This window comes from Opisthorchis viverrini (genome assembly GCF_000715545.1).
Source record: "Opisthorchis viverrini unplaced genomic scaffold opera_v5_537, whole genome shotgun sequence".
Classification (NCBI taxonomy): domain Eukaryota; kingdom Metazoa; phylum Platyhelminthes; class Trematoda; order Opisthorchiida; family Opisthorchiidae; genus Opisthorchis; species Opisthorchis viverrini.
The window spans coordinates 20,134-41,320 of record NW_008752201.1 but is presented as its reverse complement, the minus strand read 5'-3'; the positions used below and the strand labels follow the sequence as shown (position 1 = coordinate 41,320).

At 46.1% G+C, this 21,187-nt stretch overlaps 1 protein-coding gene across 1 annotated transcript in view; it reads right to left on the bottom strand.

The window, feature by feature from the left end:
- Positions 1-21,187, bottom strand: part of T265_15487 (hypothetical protein) — a gene marked incomplete at both ends in the record, with an annotated part of 36,598 nt that overhangs the window by 11,008 nt on the left and 4,403 nt on the right. Inside the window, one exon of the mRNA XM_009178345.1 lies at positions 9,809-9,995. Coding sequence (XP_009176609.1) covers positions 9,809-9,995 — 187 coding nt within the window. The remainder of the gene's footprint in view (positions 1-9,808; positions 9,996-21,187) is intronic.

The following is a 21,187-nucleotide window of genomic DNA, read 5'->3' as shown; positions in this document are numbered from 1 at the left end:
AGTTAATAGGCTTAATCCAAAAACGATCACGTAAAGCGATAGTAACTGTCTAGAGCGGGGAACATGGCGAGGAAACACGTCGAACAGAACAAAATACATTAATTGCAAAAAAATCAGACAAGCTGCAACGCACATGAAAAGTGTCCCCACTGAGATTTGAAGCTATATTGTTTATTTCGGTTTTTGATAAGCGACCTTTTGCGATGACGCCGCTGCTACACCGAGTTCCACTCTATCTGGTACGTTCATCACAAAATGGAGACCGAGTGTCTAATCTTCGAAAATGTTTGAATTAGCTGAAGAACGTCGCCACAAAAATTACAACATCACCATATGACAACTACATCGTGGTTTGGTGTGAACTCCACTCATTTCTCCTGAACCTATGTTGAGGGATAGAATGGAGTTATGTTATGGGGCTGGGTTCGAACCGCGGACCCTCCAGTCAATAACTTCACGCCTCGACCATCGAGGTATCACGAGCGGTAGTACAGTATCAAGAACCAACTTACTCCAGTCGGTTCACCAAACAGTAGCTATACATATATTGAGTGACTCATGGTTGTCGGATCGAAATCACCTCACTAGGTTGCACTCACTAGTTGCGTTCGTCCAGAAATTGGGAGACGCTTGATAGCAGTGCCGAGAATAGGGTTTCCCAGATGAAATGCAGTCGCCTAAGCAATGTACGAGTTACTGACGTCGGCGCTTGACCATTTTGTGACCTTATAAAATTCCCACCAAGGAATGTTCTATTTCAGCTACGCACAACCTCACCTCAACGTGCCTCTCTTAGGGGTTGGTCGCAAATTACGGAACGCATGTAATTGAAACAGAATCTTGAAAGTCGCACAGTTTCTGTTGCATTCTAGTCAGACAGTGTCCCTGACATGTGTGAAATAGCGAATATTCTAGATACACAGGAAAATTACATCCCGCCGTCGGACTCTTTCCTGGTTGTCTGGTTGAGCGATTGGATGTGTACGCACCTGCTTATCACTGAAGCCATCGGAGGTTCCAAGTTCAATGTCCAGGGCTGTGTTGCGGATCGGGAATCTAGTTGAGCAACTGCAGACACTTAGCTGAATTGTTGTTAGGGGTTCAGACCAATGATCCAGTTGGTCTCTTTTTTCAGATATAAGCGAGCCGATTTTATCAGTGATTGTTCACCTCACTAAAGGCCTCTTTGAGAACGGTGCGAGTATCAACTGTAATAGTTTATGAACATTCCAAGAGGTTGTCGCCTCCTCCAGCTCTTCCGTTTTCTAGATCCACGAAACTCCTTGGTTCACGCCAATGCCCTTCGATCCCTGAAGTTCATCGAGCTGTACCATGCTCTCAATTAGGACGAATGCGTGTCCAACGTTCGAGCGACTTTACTATGATGCTCAAAATCCACTGCACAGATCTGGCTGGTTGCGCCATTCCACAGGCGGAATGTCCCGCATCTTGCAATTTTGCTAAGAGTATTATCTAGTAAAAATCCACATCAGAAGACCTTTTGTCCGGAAAAGACTTCAACAGAAGTTGTGGTAAATTTCCCGCTCATGAGAGTCCGAGAGCTTCTCGGGCAAGGTGTCATCATCATCATCATCGACAGCATGAAATCACTGTTCAACAGCGGTGTTTTAGTGTCTTACAACCATGATGTATCTGAAAGCCTTATTGAGAAGAATAAAGGTGGACGGGAAGGGACTTAATGCTAGCCTACTACAATCATTCTGAGGTGCCTAAACTTCCGGATACTCATTCACTCAATGTGGATGGAAACTGACGAGAACGCTATTGACATCGGTTGACACCCATATTTTGAAGCGTTTCCAACCAGCCGCAGTGGGGATCACGCGGTTCCCATCGTGGTAGGCGAGTCCCACCGACAGCACCTAAACGCTTCCCAATCTCCTTCATACCCCTCTGTCATGTCGAGAGCTGGCCACCTCTCCGGTTCCGCCACTCTGAGTTGCGCATGGAAAACGATGACTCGGCATACGCAATGCACGCCCCAACCTACGCAGCTTCTGGTGCTGGACACATTCTTCAATGGAATTCCCCGTCGCACAACCGAAAACTCGCTTTCTGATTGCCTCGTTACAGATTCATCGACACCAACCCACACGAGCTATGGTTCTGAAATAACGATTGTCGAATACCTGAAGACGTCTCAGTTCAGCCGCTCGAACAGGCGAAGTCTTAGTCACACAACAAAACGGTCTGCACTGCACTTGATACACAAGTCCCTTGAGAACCAGGGATACACCGCTCTGCTGCCATCCGTGTCTCAAATTAGCAAACGCGAGCCTTGCAGATTCATGCATTTACCTCATCTGTCAAGCTACAATCAGAACTAATACAATTTCCAAGATACACAAAACGCTCCACAACTTTCAGTGCCTCTCCCTGGATTGTAAGTGACGTGCTCAGTGACTTCATGTCCAGGAGAATAACGTAATACTTTCTCGGGAAATACTTAAGACTTTATAGGTGCGAAGTGCACACCAAAGGATTTTGGTCAGTTCATCCAAAAACACCTGCGCCTTCTCCCCTTCGAACATGAGAACGATGTCGTCTGCATACTACAGATCAAAAAGGTTTATGTCACAGGACATTTGAACGCCCGGGTTTTGGAGACCTTCCAGCGTTCGTCTCATGATTTCATCGATCACAAAATTAAATGGAAATGGAGAGAGTGGGCATCCCCTGACGAACACCGCTTTATGTACGGAAGCTCTTAGGGAGCTCGCGGTATACTCTCACACATTCAGAAGTCTGGAAATACAAAGAACTTAATGTGTTCAAGGAAGCCCGGGGCATTCCTTGGTGAGCAAGCGTATCAAAAAGAACAGACGGTTCAACCGAGTCAATGCGCCTTGGAAATCCAGGAATTGTAGGTCGCTCATGCGTATGACGTTGTTCTAGCACCTGAGGAAGGGTGAAGATTTGGTTAACACAATCTTTACCAGGCCGGAATCCATCATGCTGTTCTCGAGTCAGTGTTTCACGAGTCACTGTAAGGCGATGAAGCATCAATAATGCTAACAGTCTCGTTACGGTGTGTGGTTACTACACACGCTGCGAGCCCTTTTTCTGGAAATTGGCAATATAACCGACTTTCTCCAGTTGTCTGGGACAGACGCCTTTTCCCAAATGCAAGCAACCAGATCAGACAAGCGCTGACTGAGGTGCGCCTGTGAGAAGTACAGTGAGAAGCAGCCACGTACAGGCGCGCGATCTGAATCCACGTAGGTGTTCCAGAAGGGGCGACAATCAGTAACTGACTCACGCCATCTATAACTAACAGCGTTGTGGTCTGTGTGTGTTGAATGTTGGCCTGGACGACGGATTAGGGAGTCGGTTCTAAAAGGCGTACACTGAGTGCCCAACAGCCGACCAAGATTGCCAGAACATTTTCCAATAAGACCGAAACATCCTTGAAAATCAATAGCCCGATGATGCTCAGAAGGCGCCTGCTATGCACAGTGCCATTAGAAGTGCGACTTCCACGGTTTACTCCCTACGCCCTTGGTCTGTCAGGCGCACACTGACTTGTGGGTCAAACATAGAAGCCCAAGCCCCAGAATGAAATATACAAAATAATTCACTAATTCCAGTTTCCGCAGTCAGAAGGCCTTGCTTAAAAGATTACCATGCAGATGCGTGTATTTCGCGAGTTAATTGATGGTTGATTCGTCTATATGATCTGAACAACCAAGACGTTAATTTTGGGAGGCGAATGTTTTGGAAATTCGCTACGCTTCTCTTGAAGGAACACTACTCAGAGGTCACAGAAAACTCTTCGACAGCCTACAACTTTTGTCACCCTACTTCGGGCTTATCAGGCAAGCGCAGCTCTCCAAACTTATGCTCTACTTGAACCCAAATTGTACGAATTTCGCGAAGTACAATCATGTACACAGCAATCTGGTTTTCGCGGGACACCCAAATGAACCCAGCTGAATCTCTTTATGACATTCTTTAACTGAATGTGCTACACAAAGGCCACTTCATGTTTCAGTTGGTTTGGTATGTGGGATATCGCAGTATGCTCCTTAAGGAACACTGCTCGCTATGTGGTCACTCGACTACCATTCACGGTTGGCAATGACACGTTATTCCTCCGTCTACTTGGGTAATAACGCAGGCCGATCATACGATAGTATCAGTTGTGTTCTACTAAGGTCGTGTATCTGTGAAAGAACCCCATTTGACGCTGAATTAGTCAAGTGATGAATTCTTCTCCGCGTGTTGAATGATATCACACGAGTAAGGATGGCGCACAATAAGTATTTGAAAACGAGTGGATTGGAGATTCATCAACGTCGGATCTCAATGCCCCTCATCGATTGAGAAATTGACGGAGGCAGCGAATCAAATAGGTGAGGAATTAAATGGTAACCTGGAAATCGTAGACCACCCATCTGATGAAACAAGAGGGAGAGGCAGGAAACGAGGAAATGGTGAATTGTCCTGACCCATAATAGACGTGCTAAATTTAGTGAGGGCTTATTTCATCTTACATTCTTTAACTGCACATTTCGCATAGAATTTCCAGTTTAGAAGGAGTCCTCACGATGGAGACAAACCTAAGGAGACACGCCTTCCGGAACAGACTTCTGTCAGAATCATTCTGGGTAAAAAGGGAAATATTGGGGACTTTTTATAAATTCCAGGATGGTGGACTCCGTTGTGCAAAAAAAAGCACTACCTGTCAGTTAAATTCTCTCACGATTAGGTTGTAACTCAATGGTTACGTCCAGAACTCACTGATTGGAAGTTGCGCAGTTCAAAACCCGTGCATCTCGACTGCTCCTGTCTAGGCTTGGGCAAAGTTGCAGCATATTAGCCCTCGTGCTTTCTTCGGGTGGCATTGCAGCTATGCAGCTGAACGAACGACATACAATGCAAACGCACAGTCGTTGGACGGGACTCGAACAAGCAACCTTCTGCCTACTTGGCAAGTGCTCTACCAACCGAGCTACCACGGATGCTGTCCCATATCGTTCATATGCACTTAGGTTCCGCATTGATTCGCGACAACCTCGCCTAAGGAATTGACAGTTAACACCTCTCATCGGTGAACGAAACTGTGGCAGCAATAACCACTGTACAAGCTGACAGCTGATTATGACGATGACTGATGAGCTTCAGAGGTGATGAAAAAACTTGCCCAAAGCCAAAGCTCACAGCTTAATACTTATGACGTCATCTACGAGGACAACAGCAGTTCTGTCGTTTTTTGTTAGAAGAAAGCCTAGCTTTTGCGTCATGCACTTTCGAAAAGGACTCTGCAAGGAGACTTCAGTTGGAGCGCTGATTGTCAAAATAGTGTACACCGTCCACCCCTTTTAGCATAAAACGAGCGGTCAGTCTTGCTCCGGAAAAAATTGTTCTCAACCTGCAAAGATTACCACTAAGATGGCGTGAGCGAGAATTGTAGTCCAAAAGGAATCATACACCAAAACCCAGCAAGACAAGACAAATCCAACTCAGTAGCCCGAATACCGAATGGAAAAATCGCATGGACGAACGCTACGAGTATGCATCGGTGTAAAATAAATAAATAAGTCGTTCAGCTGCAACACCCTTCCGGTGCCTAGCTGCCACGCAACCCGAAAGAAGCACGAGGACTAAGATACTGCCAGGTTGCCCAAGCCTAGACAGGGGAAGTCGAGCGGTAGAGGTCGGGTTCGTATTACAGACCTTTCAGTCAGTAAATTCGCGCTCTAACCACTTGAGCCATCTCGTCTCCACGCGTCGGTGTGAGTGCTTAGTGCCTAGCCTACCATACAGCAGCTTCCAAACTGTCCACTGGAATTTGCACGTTCAGGTTCTTCCTACTGCGTTAAGAAAACCGAAGCAGAGTATGTGCAGGCTGATGGAAGTACCAGGTCCGTAAAGTCGGAAAGCTGCAGCAGCCTATGTGACCCACTGAGGGACCGTAGCAAAGCCGATCGTTGTTTATATGCGTTTACTATCATATGCCACAATCTAGGCCTCAAACCCCTGTTGTGCTAGCAAACAGTCCCGATTTTTTACTGTCCACCGTTAGATCGAATTACAGTGACTGATCGCATCTTGCACTGAGCTCGGAATGAGCTGATTCCAGATGAATGGATCTCCCTTCAAAACAGCAGCTGTGTGCGACGTGCGCCCATGCAGTGTGTGGTTTTCGGACAAGTGATCGCAAGGCCCAGATTTTGCAGTCTCGTGGACTGCAGCGGTTGGGGTAATGCGCATCGGGGTGGTGGTGAAAGGCAGTGGTTTCCCTCGCTAACACTACAGCCACTACTCTGGTCGAGCTTTACAAGTGCCATCCGGGAGAACAAGAAACCCAATGAACCACAATGGCTTCACACATTTTGAACACGCCAGGCAATGGAAAACGTGTACGTATTTCACTCTCGACCACCTTGACGTGGTGGTCGGGCTTGAGTATTGCAATGATCCCGCGGGCTACACCGGCTGGAACTTCGCTCCACAAGGTGCAACCATGCCAGGCAGGCCAGAGGGGAGCAGCCAGACAAAGAGCAGTGAGATCCCGTACTATGAGTAATCGTGCTACCAGGTGGTCTGGAAGTAAAGTCGCACTGTCCTTTGCAGTGTGAAGGCAGTAAGGTGTTTCCCCCAGGCGACCAGCATGTCCATATTTATGGAAGCAGTGATGCCGCCTTCCCCCGAGGAAGGACGGGTTAGAAAAGGTCGGCCCCAAAAACCGCACACTCCGATCGCTCAGCGGTTGACCGTGAACGCCATCGCATTATCCAATACGGTCGAAATACTTTTGAAAAAAAAAAGTCCGCTGCTGTTCGAAAGGCATCTGCTGTGCGCAGCCGCATCAGGAATGGGACAGTAATGCCTTATTTCCTGAACCCTCGGGATAGGCCAACCCCCTGCGGCCGAACCGGTCAGACTATTGAGTCATCGGTTCCGGACAGGGTTCTCGAAAAAAAACCTACTGCCCGCTGCCATGTGGGTCAGACTTTTGAGTCAAAGGCTCAAGGTGGGGTACCTCAACCAAACCCCTTTCCTCGGCTTGGGCAACCGGGAAGTATCACTTGCCCGCGCAGTTCGGTGTCCATCGATTTCCCTCCCAAGCCCACCACACAAGCAAACGTCGCTGCGTCAGTTCGATGGCGTAGTTTACTAAGCACCATGCAAACCATTTGAATTCATCTCTAATTTCAAAAATAAACTGCCATATTTTCTTCGCAAGCCATCTGTTTGCAACAGGAGCACACACAAAATAGCGTTCGATGGACCCATGGTTAAAGTCATGAGTCCGAAATCTTCCTCAGTGTAGCAGCAGGTGCAGTTTACGTCAGAGCACGACGCAAGACCTACCCCTTTCACTATCGAAGATCGTTTCCTAGGTTGAAACTGGGATTTTGTTTCTAACGCAGTCAATGCTCTATTAGCACGCAACCGTAAAGACTGCCCTAGAAACGACTCCGATTCCGAGGACGCTCCGGTTTGTAGAATATCCGCGGTGGTTTTAAAAGAGTAGCAAAAAACTTCCCTATCAGAATTCACCAGTGGGCCTACCTCGTAAGTTCAAAAAGTCTGAACAGAAACCCACCGACATAAGATGACCAAGTTGAACTGACTACAGAATAAATGCGGTGATCGCCTACAGAACTTTGTCCTTGATGTTAATCCTGCCTTCAACAGAACCGCTGACAGCGAACACCATCAGGTTACCCTCGATTCCGTTTCCCACTACAACCGTCACCCTTGTGGAAGCATATCCAATCACATGCTCTTTACCGTATGCAACTGCGACCACGGGTGGGTTTATTTCGTTTCACCGGGTAGTCCTGTTAGGGCAACTTTTTTCAAAGCACTTCTGTGATGATAGGAAAAACTAGTCTCTGTCCCTGTGTTGCAAGTTAACACTTGGCAACGGTTCTTTCGCAATTATTTTTATCACTGGACAAGCTGACCACTTCAGTATTCCGGTTTCACCACATCTTTGAGAAGGCTGGTTGAAAAGCTGCATTCCACAAACTTACTGTAATTTCCGAGTTTCACGCCCGGATTCAGTCAACGATTTTGGAGTTTGACCAATGTTACCCAAACAATCGGGTGGGTTGATTATGCGTAGGAAAAATAAGACACTAAGGGTAGAGCAGCTTGGATACTTGCACCTTCCATATACGCATCTGACGAGGACGACTGTTAAGACGGAAATGGTGTTCAACCAAAATTACGTTTGCATTGGCTTTCGGCAAATGGTGCAGTGCATTCTCGAAGTTTACAAAAGCATCAAAGCAGAATCCGCTTATCGACTGGTCAACAAGTGCCACCTTCGGAACAAGGAGTGGATGAAATATAACTTGTTCCCAAGGCAACCCCTTAAACAGCAAATCAACCAGTACAAACACTGGGAGAAACGTCGATATAACAAATAAGCGGGCTTACTTGCACCAAGATTAACAGGAATCGCCTTGACACAACGTATGGTAGGTTCACCAAGTAGTACAACAGAAAAATGATGAGGGACGGAGAAGTGCGTAGAAGCCGTCGATCAGAAGAACAAACTGACACTGCGGCAAGATCAATTCGAACCGAATACATCCTCATTTCATTGCGGGCTGGACCCAAATAGATGTTACGTTAGAGAAGTTCAACATGTCAACTGCATTTTCGTCATGTGATTGCCCGCTAGATCTGTGGATATAATCCACGGACAGTAGTGACAGGACGATGAACCCGAAATTGTTGTCTTTCTAAGCATTTTGACCTGTGGATGTTTTGGGTTGGCACACGTGTTCAGACCTGAAGGTGTGTCAGACCCGCACACAAGACAGTGCGCAAGCCCAGGAGCGGGAACACCCGAGGCACAATTAATTACCTTTGCAATATGTGAGAATTTCGCCTATGTGAAATTTTACTGGTAGATCCACAACAGGGGAAACGCATCTTGAAGTAACAAGAAACCTGGTTTTAGCGGCGGGTAGGACTAAATAACTGGTGAACAATAAAAAATGATAGAAAAATAGTAAAGATAGATTTTAAACGAATCAAACATAAGCTAAATGAATAAACCAAGGAACAGCAACTTTCCTCAGGCATATGGTGACTACAAATTCGGGGTTGCATTGACCCATGAACCACCTACATTCTCTTCCAGAGAAGAATCCCCGCTGTACTCTCAGGTCAAGAGTCGCCAATTTTGAGTTTCTTCCCAGGATGAAACCCCACACATGAAAATGAGACAAGTCGTCAGAGCCAAGGAGCGTGTGAAACTAGCATATAAATAACATTGCCACAACCTATCTATTCTGTAATAATTGTGTATGCCTATGTATTGGAAGCTCGGTGACGTTTATTGATTACCGCTCACGTGGATGTTTATCCGTTTATCAAGTTCACCGAACAGATGAACAGCCACCCAACCATCAACCGAAAAATGTTTGTGCGGTACATCAGGGAATCTGACTTATAGTGAGAGAAGTCCAAGGTGCATGAACAAAAGGAAACGCCCTGGGTCACGTAATTCATTGGTCGCGGGGCTTGATGCGCAATTAGTCAAACCCAACAGTTATATAACTGAACAATACTATTCAGGAGGTGTAAGAGGGATCGAAAACAAACATGAGTACTCGACCTAGAGAGAATATACGAATGAACCACGAATATCTGGGGGATGACCTGAGAGAGGATGCCAATTGCCAAACAATGAGTTCAAAAATGCGGGGAAAGGATAGGCTAAATTGCAAGTTGATCAGCCACCACAACACAAACTCCACGAGGAGACCACAAAAACTCCTCAGAGAGATCAGTGCGAAGGTGGAAAAGATACAATTCTTACCTATATCGGTCCTCAGAAATCAGCTGTGTATCCAAAAGCTCGTTTAGGAATTTGTCACCAATGCTCATTGTGCTAAAAAGAGAACGGAGTGCATTTAGACGGAAGAAAGCCCTCACACTGTGCTTCAATACGCGGAATTTCCGTATATTGGGGGGACAGGAAAAGGAGCAACCCAATGTCCCTGTCCCTAGGAACTAACTTACTCTGGACACGGAACACTGTATTCTAGATCCAGACGAAACTAGATTTGGCGATTCGTGCCAAGAAACATTTGGGGCCTTACTGAGATTCTTGTGAGAGACACATCAACCTAATGGTCATCAAATGGGCTTACGAAAGCTAAACCAGCACGGTGGAAAGCCGTGGTCTTCAGAACATGGGTCCGATATGTGGCATCAGCGTTACTCCTGATCCTTGTAAATCACGAGACACCGGATCCATTTTTGTTATGCTTTGCCAAATTATACTGAAAGGAAAAATATCAACTCTTGCTTGGAAACCCGAGATCACTTCGGTGATGAAATTCCAAACAATCAACATTCCGATATCCAGTAGTTTGTGTCGATTCCCCTTATTTTCGCTGGGAGCTATGGATCGACTGACTGAAACTGTACCCACTAGCTTCACTGAACCGCGCAATAAGAATTATCTGATTTCAGATTAAAGACCGAAGTATATTTATGCGTGTTCTGTCAAAGCAATCACGAAGGTCAGATTACTGAAACTAACCCCAGAACGCCCGGAACCTACTGAGACCCCAAAACTCCACCTAATTCTCAATAGAAAGGCCGGCAAGTATGTCACCACTCATGTTTCATGCCCCTAATAAGTCAAGGATGCATCTTCACTGCATGAACATTAAAGAATAGGCACCTAACTTTCGAACATGCAGAGCAGATACCCCTGGTCTTATGAGGTCCTCGTGAGATAATCTAAGAAATGAAATTGTCACTTTTGATCGAAATCAAATTTCTAACCATTCTACGTGAACCCGTGGGAGAGGGATGACTCAGTGGTTAGAGTGCAAATTTACTGACCGGGAGGTCTGTTGTCCGAACCCAACCCGTGAAGCTCGACTTCCCGTGTCTCGGCTTGAGGAACCTGGCAGTATCCCAGCCCTCATGCTTCCTTCGGGTCGCATGGCAGCCAGGCACCAAAAGGCTTATAGAGGCGAACGTTTTATTTTCCATGCAAAGTGAATTCATGAGGTCTGGCTGACTGACACAGCTGTGAAAACATAAGGCCATAAAGAAGAGTCATTAAAATATCAGGTAGACTATATGAAGTATATCAAGTAGACTATTACACGCCTCCATAATTTGTGTAACCATTGTTTCTTTCTTTTACTCGTAATGTACCGGTACCAGGAGAGGGTGATAAGCAAAATGGATCACAGTAAATAAAGCAAGTCCGTCTCCCGGCAACAGGTACAAACGGTGAGATAAAAACGCACTCGAACAGCCATTCACACCGACGTGAAGTGAAAAGACAATCGTATTTTGACAGCGTTCAATCTATAGTATCCATCTCATTTTGGCTTTGTTAAAAAAACACGACCATTGGGTTTCTCTCGCTCGGAAGTGTGTATGAATGATAACAGGTACATGGATAGTTTAATACGATAGGAGTTGTGGCCTATCGTCATTATTACAACTCTGCAGTGTGAAATGATATCTTCTGTTTGGTTCCTGTGCGGTCCCGATGCGATCAGAACGCAAAGTTTCGAGCGAAGAATGTGTTTATTTCAGTAAGCAGTCGATGCTCGCGATGCATGCAACCAAATTGCCCAGCTCAGCGAACAAGCCAACGGCCATCTACGCTACCTCAGCTACCGACATTCTTCTCTATAGAAAATACTGGGTTGCTGTAGCTAACGATTCGTTGATAGGATATCAGGTCGTTAGAAACAAGCATGAAGTTAACTACCGCTTTAAAAAGTGGCCTTTGCGTGATTGGAGTCCAAATATGAAACGAACAAATAAGAACAAGGCAACCATATTGGTTGACAACACTCACTCTATGCGTGATTGTTGGAACAAACGCACGGCTAGCAACCTTGGTTGCACAAACAACAATAAAAAACCTAACAAACGCAGCGGAAGCGTAAATACCAACCGTTGTCATAAAATCCACATGTTACGTAGTCCACTAATTGAGACGCTCAACAGTGCATCCAGAACTTGAAGAAAAACGGGTAGAACAGCAATTTGAACAGTAATTTGTGACATCTGCTGGGCGCAGCATGCATGTAGTGCCGAAACCTACTATATTAGGTAGTGTTAATCGACACAGATTAATTACCAGAATAACGTCAAACGATCCCAAATTGGAAGCCTGGGAACTCAGGTTCGTTCATCGCATGCGTCTTCTAACATGTACACATGAAGTGGGCATAGCTACATGCTAACCACCAGAGGAGGATTCGGTAACCCAGCGGTGTAACGAACAAAGTTTCTTCTGTTGGGTCGAAAGTTGAGAGTAAGAAGTTCAGTGAATCAGTGAGTACCTTAGCAGAGATAACCGAATTAGAAGTGTGCAAATTGTGAACATCTAAATCCACAGACCACTCCGACTTTACACAGAGCCTACTGAAGATGAATTCTAGCAACACAGCCTGGGGGCGGTTAAGCGCTGTTCAACACCATGTTCCCAAGCACGTTCAAGGAGGGCCGGGCTAACCTCAAACAGAACGGTCCTGATTTGCTATTATCGTTACAAAATAAGTCTGTTTGCTACAAACCTTCCGGTCATCTTGGGGCAGACAAATCGTGCCATTCGTAACGCAGAACCGTAGCGTGATTTCTTCACCATGTCACGGCACAATACAGTTACGTGGAATACGCGGGAAAGGTGGATCTAATTTTTTAGGAAGAGTATGAGGTAAAGCAATACTAGAGAAGTTTATCAAGGTCACCCAGTCCTTCGGCATGTGCTTCGCTTCCACAAAGTGCAAAGCCACGCTACGGGGAACAGTGTTTTAGCATGTTTCTAGGAATTCAAGGGATAATACTGAAATATGTAGCAGAGGAGATCAACGAACGAATCTCAAAGACCAGAACTGTCCTTGCAAATTCCAGTTCAGTCGAGTTCAGTGTATCGGACCATAAACTGTGCACCGAAGTGCAGTGGTTCCAGCTGCTACAGATACGTTCACAGAGAATAAGGAGAATAAGGATAAGAGAGTCACGGATCGAAGGCAATGGTCACCTGATTCACATCAAATGCTTCTCCTGGTCCGGTAGGACAAGCGGACAGCTGCGCAGTGGAGGCGAAAGCTTTGAAGAAAGACCGTATCTGTCAGTGTCACTAACCATTAGTGTCTCGTTCCGCAGTCCCCGCCCGAGGAGACAGAAGTTGACTGCTGAGGGCTTTCATGCTTCGCTGCCAAGTCATGGACTGAACGCCTCTCGATTATCTTCATCTCATAGAACTCAGGATGAAGAGAGCTCTGTGAGGCAAACAGTCCTCTGGTATACGAAGTACCCAGCCAAGCTAACACAAGCCGTACAGTATGACAAGCTGATCTATCGAGTAAAAGGTCAAACACAGTCTCCGAAGATCTTCCACACGCAGCGACCACGTCTCTGATCCCCCATAGTGCACTCTATCCTTTATAGTCAAGCTTTTGTTACGTCGGCGCCACAAGTGCTGGACGTTGGCAACCACTGCTGTTGCCTTCCCAATTTGGGAGGTGATTTTGGCCTTCGCTAGTCTGTGGGTACTTATGCAGCTGTCTAGACAGACGGAATTATCCGCACCAACGATTGATTCACCAGTAAGCGCAGGCATTGGGTCTGATTCCAACAAGCCTCAGTAAATAATCAGTCAGCTGTAACACCCTTTTGGTGCCTAGCTGCCATGCCACGCGAAGGAAGCATGAGGGCTGGGATACTGCCAGGTTGCCAAAGCCAGAGGAAGTCGAGAGGCAAAGGTCGGGCTCGAACCACGGAGTTCCGGTCAGTAAATTCGCGCTCTACCACTTGAGCTATCTCGCCCACCACCCTAACGAGCCTTGCATCAGCACGTTGCACTTTACAGATGCGAAGCGCATATCGAACGTTACAGTAACGCCATTTAGGTTATTTAGTGGTTTTAATTCGGAAAGGGTCTGATCCAACGAGAGCAATATCATCAACGTACTCAATGTCTGTGTGCTAATGTCTTCGAAGAGCACTTCGATACCCGGGGTGTTAGAGGCAGTTCAGATTCAAGTAGCGCATCAGTAACGAAAGGCGACAGAGGACACCCTTGCCTGACACCGCTGGATGTAGTGAGCTCAAGAAGGGATTTATTGTAGACACGTACGCGTCCACGGGATGAGGTACATAAAGCTTTTATAGGAGACAGGAACTTGGAAGAGACATCGTTCATCGCCAGACACTGTAGTGGTTGCTGAGGTCCAACGGAGTCACAAGCAGATCTTAGATCGAGAAAGACGATCACTGTTGGGCCCTGCTTGATTATCGCGAAGCTGACTCCAGATGGTGTATCAACTTCCGCAGAATAATAACAGAGAGCACCTTGGGAGCTACGGTCACTATAGTGACGCCATGGTGGTTTTTACACGTCCTTGCATCCTTTTTGGAAGTAGACATCACTGTCCAGGTGCTTCATTTTGTCGGTATTCTTTCCACGCCCCAGATTCATTGGAGTGCGATCGTCAGGACAGCCACGACATATCGCAGGGTGCAAACCATCTGGACCAGGTGTTTAGTTGGCCTCCATGCAGTCACCCTCTGGAAGAGGCAAATAAACCCGAGTGGAACGCCGATACTGATCCGTCGAGGAAAACGGGAGGCAAGCAAACAATTTCATTGCTTCAGCGCGACAAAACTGCTTTTCAAAGTTTCAAGAGCTTGGCAAACAAGTGGTAGTTTTTCATTTGGGCAACGTTTTGATTTTGACACAAAAGCTTCATCACGCCAAGTGAGCAGGTAATCTGGTTGGCCAGGTTTTAAGGCGGACGGAGACCTCTTCACATTAGCACACTAGACAAGTGTTGAGTGTCAATTAATGGCTCTTGTCGGTTAGTGTGGTTGCCAAAATCTTGCGTTGATGGGTTGGGAGTGTTTTAAATTAGTTCCGATCCAGCTGGACTCCATAACCTTCCACTTCAAGATGCTTCGATCGATGGTTCACCGGGGGTACTACTGGTAGATTTCTCTTGTCTTGGACAATTTAGTTGGGTGGAGGGAAGGTGGGTGATTTTAAGTGCGATTCAGATGCTGATTACTTCTTCTGATAATCACACACCAACACGTGTCAGCTCGACTAATCCAAAATCGTTCTCCACATCCTTGCCAGTTCCGCACTTTTTATTCTACCAACAGTGGGATGATTGGTGACTTCTGCTGCCTCAGTCATTAGTCTCTGCTGCGTGGACGGTAGTCCTCACCTTAAAACCTCAACATTTTCTAAGTCTATTTTGTGTCTCGTGTCCAGCGCGTGTTGCGCAATTGCCGAGTCTTTCATTAATGTTTTATATTCATCTGCGTTCCTCAGCGGCCTGATTATTTTCCCCCTATGCTCTCCGATTCTGGTGTGAAGTTCTCTGGCCGTCTGTCCCATATGGACTGTAGCGCAGTCGGTACACTTAATTTTTCTGGACACAGTCCTGGTTCTGTTCGCCGGGAGGCAACCTTTCAAATGAACCAATGCAGAGCGCAGTGTTTTCCTATTCAAAAGCTACTCTTACATTAGCCATGTTTAAAGACCTTTGAATGAGCTCCAATGTCCCCGGCTTATATGGAATAACAGTAGTCCCAATCAATTCCCTGTTGGGTTTTGCTACCGGTAAGAATACCCTTCGTAATTGACGCCTTATCAAATTAGCTGGTTATCCACTACCATGAAGTTTGATCTTTACTTCAATTCGGACAGCTGTCCGATCAACTAATGGGCACAAAACCGTTCAACGCTTAAACAGGGACGAGGCAACACTAGCGAATATCGACTTCGCATGGGTAGATGAGTAGTTCAAAACCGCCCCATTGTCAGTTGGCTTCGCGTATACAGTGGTCTTTAGGTTCCCCCGACCTTATGTGTCATGCAGCCTAAAAATGCCAGTGTACCCGGAGTTGATTCCCTCTCTCTACTAAATTCGATGTGTGGACTCAATTTATTCAGATAGTTGTAAAACTCACTGACCTTGTCTCGTTTCATCACGACGAGTGTCGTGCACATAAAACCATAATATCTTGAGTGGGTATGGTAATCCGGCTAAAGCTTTCTGCTCAAAATATTTCTTGCCAAAGTCGTGGATACTGGAGATCCCATTGTTAGACTTTAGTTGTAAAATCACTGACCTTGTCTCGTTTCATCACGACGAGTGTCGTGCACATAAAACCATAATATCTTGAGTGGGTATGGTAATCCGGCTAAAGCTTTCTGCTCAAAATATTTCTTGCCAAAGTCGTGGATACTGGAGATCCCATTGTTAGACTTTGTTCTTGAGTATTAACCAATGAGTCAAAAACAAAGTGGGTGAAATTTACCCATGTTTTTATCACCTCCACTATTTTATCTACCGTAAGCTATGTCTTTTCTGAAAGGCTGATGTCTGCTAGTAGAAGTCGTTTAGCAAATTCCAAGGGGTCCCCTTTTGGCACAATTGTGTATAACGAATTGACCTCGAAACTTACGAGGATGTCATCGGGTTCCAGGGTGACACCCTCTACTTTGTTGGCAGTCATATGAATCCTGAATGTAAGTGGGAAAATAAGTAAACAATGTAAGTCTTCGAAGGGTTCAGGCGATTATCCACATTTCCGTTAATGAATTGGCGTCACACCTTCTTCGGAGGTCGTCCGCTATAAAACCTCACCCTCCTCAAACCGGTCGATAGGATTCGCTGGAACAGGATTCAATAACAAAAGGTCTCCCCATCTGTCGGCCTTCGCGACGCACCAACACTCTTTGTCAATCCCTAGTCTCTATAATCGGTGTTTGGGAGATCTCTGAATTTCATCGCAGCCGTTTTTTCGGCATAGTTTCTGTCAGAGAAGTTGGGCCGTGATGAGATCTAGTATTCATTGGGATATGAAAGTGACCCTGGGAGGACGGTTTCAAAAGTTGTGATCGTGGCTTGCTTCACCGTTCTCCGATCATCATCCAAATCACCATTGTGCCGTCGACTTCTGGGAGCTTTTCAGCAAACTTACTTCGATATCGTTGAGCTACCGAGACAACTCAATGGTGGTGAACTGAATCCCTTTGCACTAAATGACGTGTTTTTGCATGAAGTGACCAGTCCTTTGCTATACACTGCACCCACAAAGTGTGAGGCCATGCTCCTGGACATGCAGTCACTGAAAACGCCACTTACAACCAAGGAAAGGGGTGCTTACGTGTCTTGGAAGTTGTATTAGTTCTAATTGTAGTTTGAAAGATGTGGTTAATGCACAAATCTGTAAGGCTGTTTGTCGATTTGAGACCCCTGCGGCGTCACAGAGGTATACCCCTGAATCTCAACGGACGGGTGTGTCAGGTTACAGTGCGGGCCGTTTTGTTTTATGGCTCTGAGACTTGGTCTGTTTGAGCAGCGGAACTGAGAAGTCGTCAGGTGTTCGACAACCGCTCTCTCACGACCATGGCTAGTATAGGTAGATGTTGGTGACTCCGTAACGAGACGATTAGAAAACGAGCCTTCGGGTGCGCAACGGGAACCCCCATTGAAGAATGTGTCCAGCACCAGAACATGCGTTGGTTAGGTCATGTATGTCGTGATTTTTGTGTGCTTATTCTTATACTTACCATATATACTCGTAATGAACTTTTGTATGTATAATTCAGCTCATGTACACTTGTTCTTAGACAAGTAAAACGTTGCTTATCCTCGAAAACCTGGACTCTGTTCTAACTCGTTCTCGGACTCTTTCTAAACGTCTCAATGTATTGCCAAACCAAAGTCTGCTTAAGAGTGTGCTGCTTCCAGTTCACAATTTAGAGTGGCAGAAGCAGAGAGGTGGCCAACCCTTCAGCTGGCAGAAAGATTTGAAAGAGATTACGAAAATTTTTGGTGTCGTTGGTGCTACTCACCCTCTATGATGGAGATCACTCGATCCCCATTGCGTCTGGTGGGCGACGCCTCAAGATATGGCTGCTAATCGCTAGCAATGGCGCTCGTGTGAGTTGCTATCCACATTGCCTGAATAAGTATCTGGAGGTGTACACATATCAGAATGATTGTAATAAGCTAGCATCAAGTCCCTTCCCTATCCTATTCTACCCTTTTCTACACAATAAGGCTTTCAGATAAACTGTGGTTGTACAGCAGCAGATCATCAGTGCTGTTTAGACTATGAACTGCCGTGTTCCGAGCGGAAGCGAATAGATACATGTGCATGCACAACTCCAAGCTATCGCCTTAAATTCGTAGCTCCCCTCCCAATCCCTCCTCTCAAAGGTTCACTGACAACTCTGTATCTACGCATCAATAATATCCGCGGCCACCTCCAACGCGCAGCTACCTACCCAAACTCCCCAAATCAGCGGTGAACGAATTTATGGCAGCTATGACAAGCACGCGGTTCTTACAGTCGATTATGATGACTCCAAAATTAGCGGCAATCTTGTGTCGAAACTCTCCGTCGATAGCTAACTGTTAAATAGCTCCGCTGAATTCATGGCTGGTTTGTAGTTGGTGGACTCTAGGTCATACGGTGTGAGCGCATTTGTTGGCTGGCCAACCCGAACATTTATATCACCCACCAGAGACACCCGTACTTCTTGCAGACTGAAGCAACCGTGACCAATCTCTGTTGAACCGGTCTTTTTCAGCCTTAGAGCTGCAGTCTGTCGGAGCTTATGCTGACTGACATATATCGTTGGCCATGCCAAGATGAACTGATATTGAGTAAACTAGTCAATCTGACCGCGCAAGCGCGATTATTGACTGGAATCCAGTACAGCAGAGCGTATTCGACCCTGAGGTTAGGCAAAACTCCCACAATGTAGATACCACGAGCCATGGTATCAGGATCGTCAAACACCCGAAGAGTAAAGCGTCACGAATCTGGGTGAATGCCGAGCGGTTTGAGATGAGTGGCCCAAATAGAGTCAGGTATGCATGTTTCGAAGACATAAAATACACTGATCAAGAGAAAGAACGACGCCTGAGCGGTAGCAACCTGTTGCCCAATTTGACAGATTGCGCACGTTGAAAGCCGCGATGTTTGTCGGGTTATACCGATATACGTACTAAACTTAATTCCCACAAGATCCTTTGAATTTGATAAGATTTTGTTGATTTATTTTACAGGGCAGAAGCTTAAATATGGAGCAACGGTCAGGGAGGTGATGACTACGTAAATCAGAAGGACGTGGAGAAAAGACCTGTCGTGGTGTGACGTGGACGAGGAGCTACAAGGACTAGCGACACTTCTTGACCGCTTGGGCCGAGGAAGGACGTTTGGTGGAAGTACCCCAGGTTGAAGCTTTGATTCAAGTCTCACCCACAATGTAGTGGGATAGCGTAGGGGACACTTCTCTTGGCCTCTGGCAAAAAAGTCTGAGCGACAAGGAAGCGGTTGTTACAGTTTTCATCCGGCGCCCTTTACGGAGCCAGTGACTTAAGGGTCTTACCCGCTTGACTGGTATGGCCCGAGGGCGCAGGGAGTAAGGTACTCCTGTTTTAAACGTATATCGACCGTATTGAATAGTGCGCCAGTGGTCACGGTGAACCGTTGTGCGATCGGAGTACGTAATTTTAGGGCCGCTCTTTTCTATCCCTGCTGACACAACACTTAAGGAACGAAAACAACTGTCGATGGATGAAATAGTTGAGGGCATTAGAGTGTGTTTGAATGTCAATCAGTTTGTTTTCGACGCACCTGCTTATTCACAGAAACAAGGCCTTGCAATGTGATCTCCACTATCCCCAGTTTTAGCCAATATTTATAGGGACGACTTCAAACAAACGGCTTTGGCCGGATATCATTGTCCACCGAAAGTTTCTCAGAGTTATGTTGATGAAACCTCTGTTGTAATCAAACGTGACAACGTGAACAACTTCCACGACTATCTTAATAGTTCGAATTCTGACAAGAATTTAGCGTGGAGTCCACCCCGGCCACATTACCCTTCCTGGATTGTATAACACATAAGAGTGGTAGAAAATTAAAAACCACTAACTATCAGAAACTAACAGATACAGGAACCGTCCTAAATTACTCATCAGCACACGCAAAGTCCGTGTACGCCAGTATTGTCTCATCAATGGTTAGCCGAGTCAGAACGCTGTGCACAGAGGAGATCGACCGAACAGCAGTCCAAATAGAGATTGCCAACAGACTCCAAGAAATAGGGCACCCAGCGAGTTTGATTAGGCGGTAATCAAGGAAGATATTGGCTCCGGTATTTAGACTCAATAAGGATTGGATTGGCTAAGCAGTCATTTCATATAAAGTAGGAGCATCGTAGGGTATTCGAAGACTGCTGAACTTAGCCAGCATTCGAGTGGAAAAACGCCACGATCAGTTTTGGTGTAATTGGAAAACCTCCCCTCGGTCGGAAGGACTGTGTATAAAATTGATTGCAACGGTTGCACTAAGGTTTATATAAGACAAGCTGCCGGTGAATTGCACACCAGAATTAGTGAGCATAAAAGCAAGATAGATAAATCACCGAGGAATGGGCAGAATACCAAACACTGGTCAAAGATTCAGCGACGGCAATACGGGAGAATGTGGAAGTTACAAGGTGGGGACTGCGATTCACACCACAGCAGCTGATGGCCGAGGTTGCGGAAATTACCAGGAATCATACCGTGAATAGAGTCGAGGATATGGACCTGGCGAGCGCGTGGAAGGCAGTCTTAGATAAGCCGAGTTGACACGTGACTGTGTGATGGTCAGTGCACGTAGAATCATTGGCGAAATGGGGGGCGGAAATCCCAACCTCACAAAAGTTCACAGAATCCCTCTTCCTTACACAATCATCGTAGCACTAGCTTTCCACAAAGGCGGACGAGAAGTGCAAATGACTTTCAGGAGGGGTCATCACGTGAACCAAACTGGAAGAACTAGACCCTAACCTGGACTCAAATCCATTTAGGTTCCCCCATCTGCTTAACACTTGGTGACCCACCCTAACGCACAAAACCCATTGGCCGACACCTAACACAAACTTAGCTTAACTTATTTGATTGGCTCTCCTTTCGTCTTAAATCTCGAACAAGCTCGTAACCTATTCACTTGGCCATTTTGTCAAAAGCGAAATGCCGCCCAGCAACGCCGCAGGCTATTGACACGCCGAAATTGAGTTCGCCGAAACTATAGGGTTTTCGAAGTTGCCATTTTTATGTGAAGTTAGTCTAATCAATTTGCATCTTCCCGTGACATGTTGCACGTAGCATTTTGTTTAAGTGAGCAAAATGTCAAG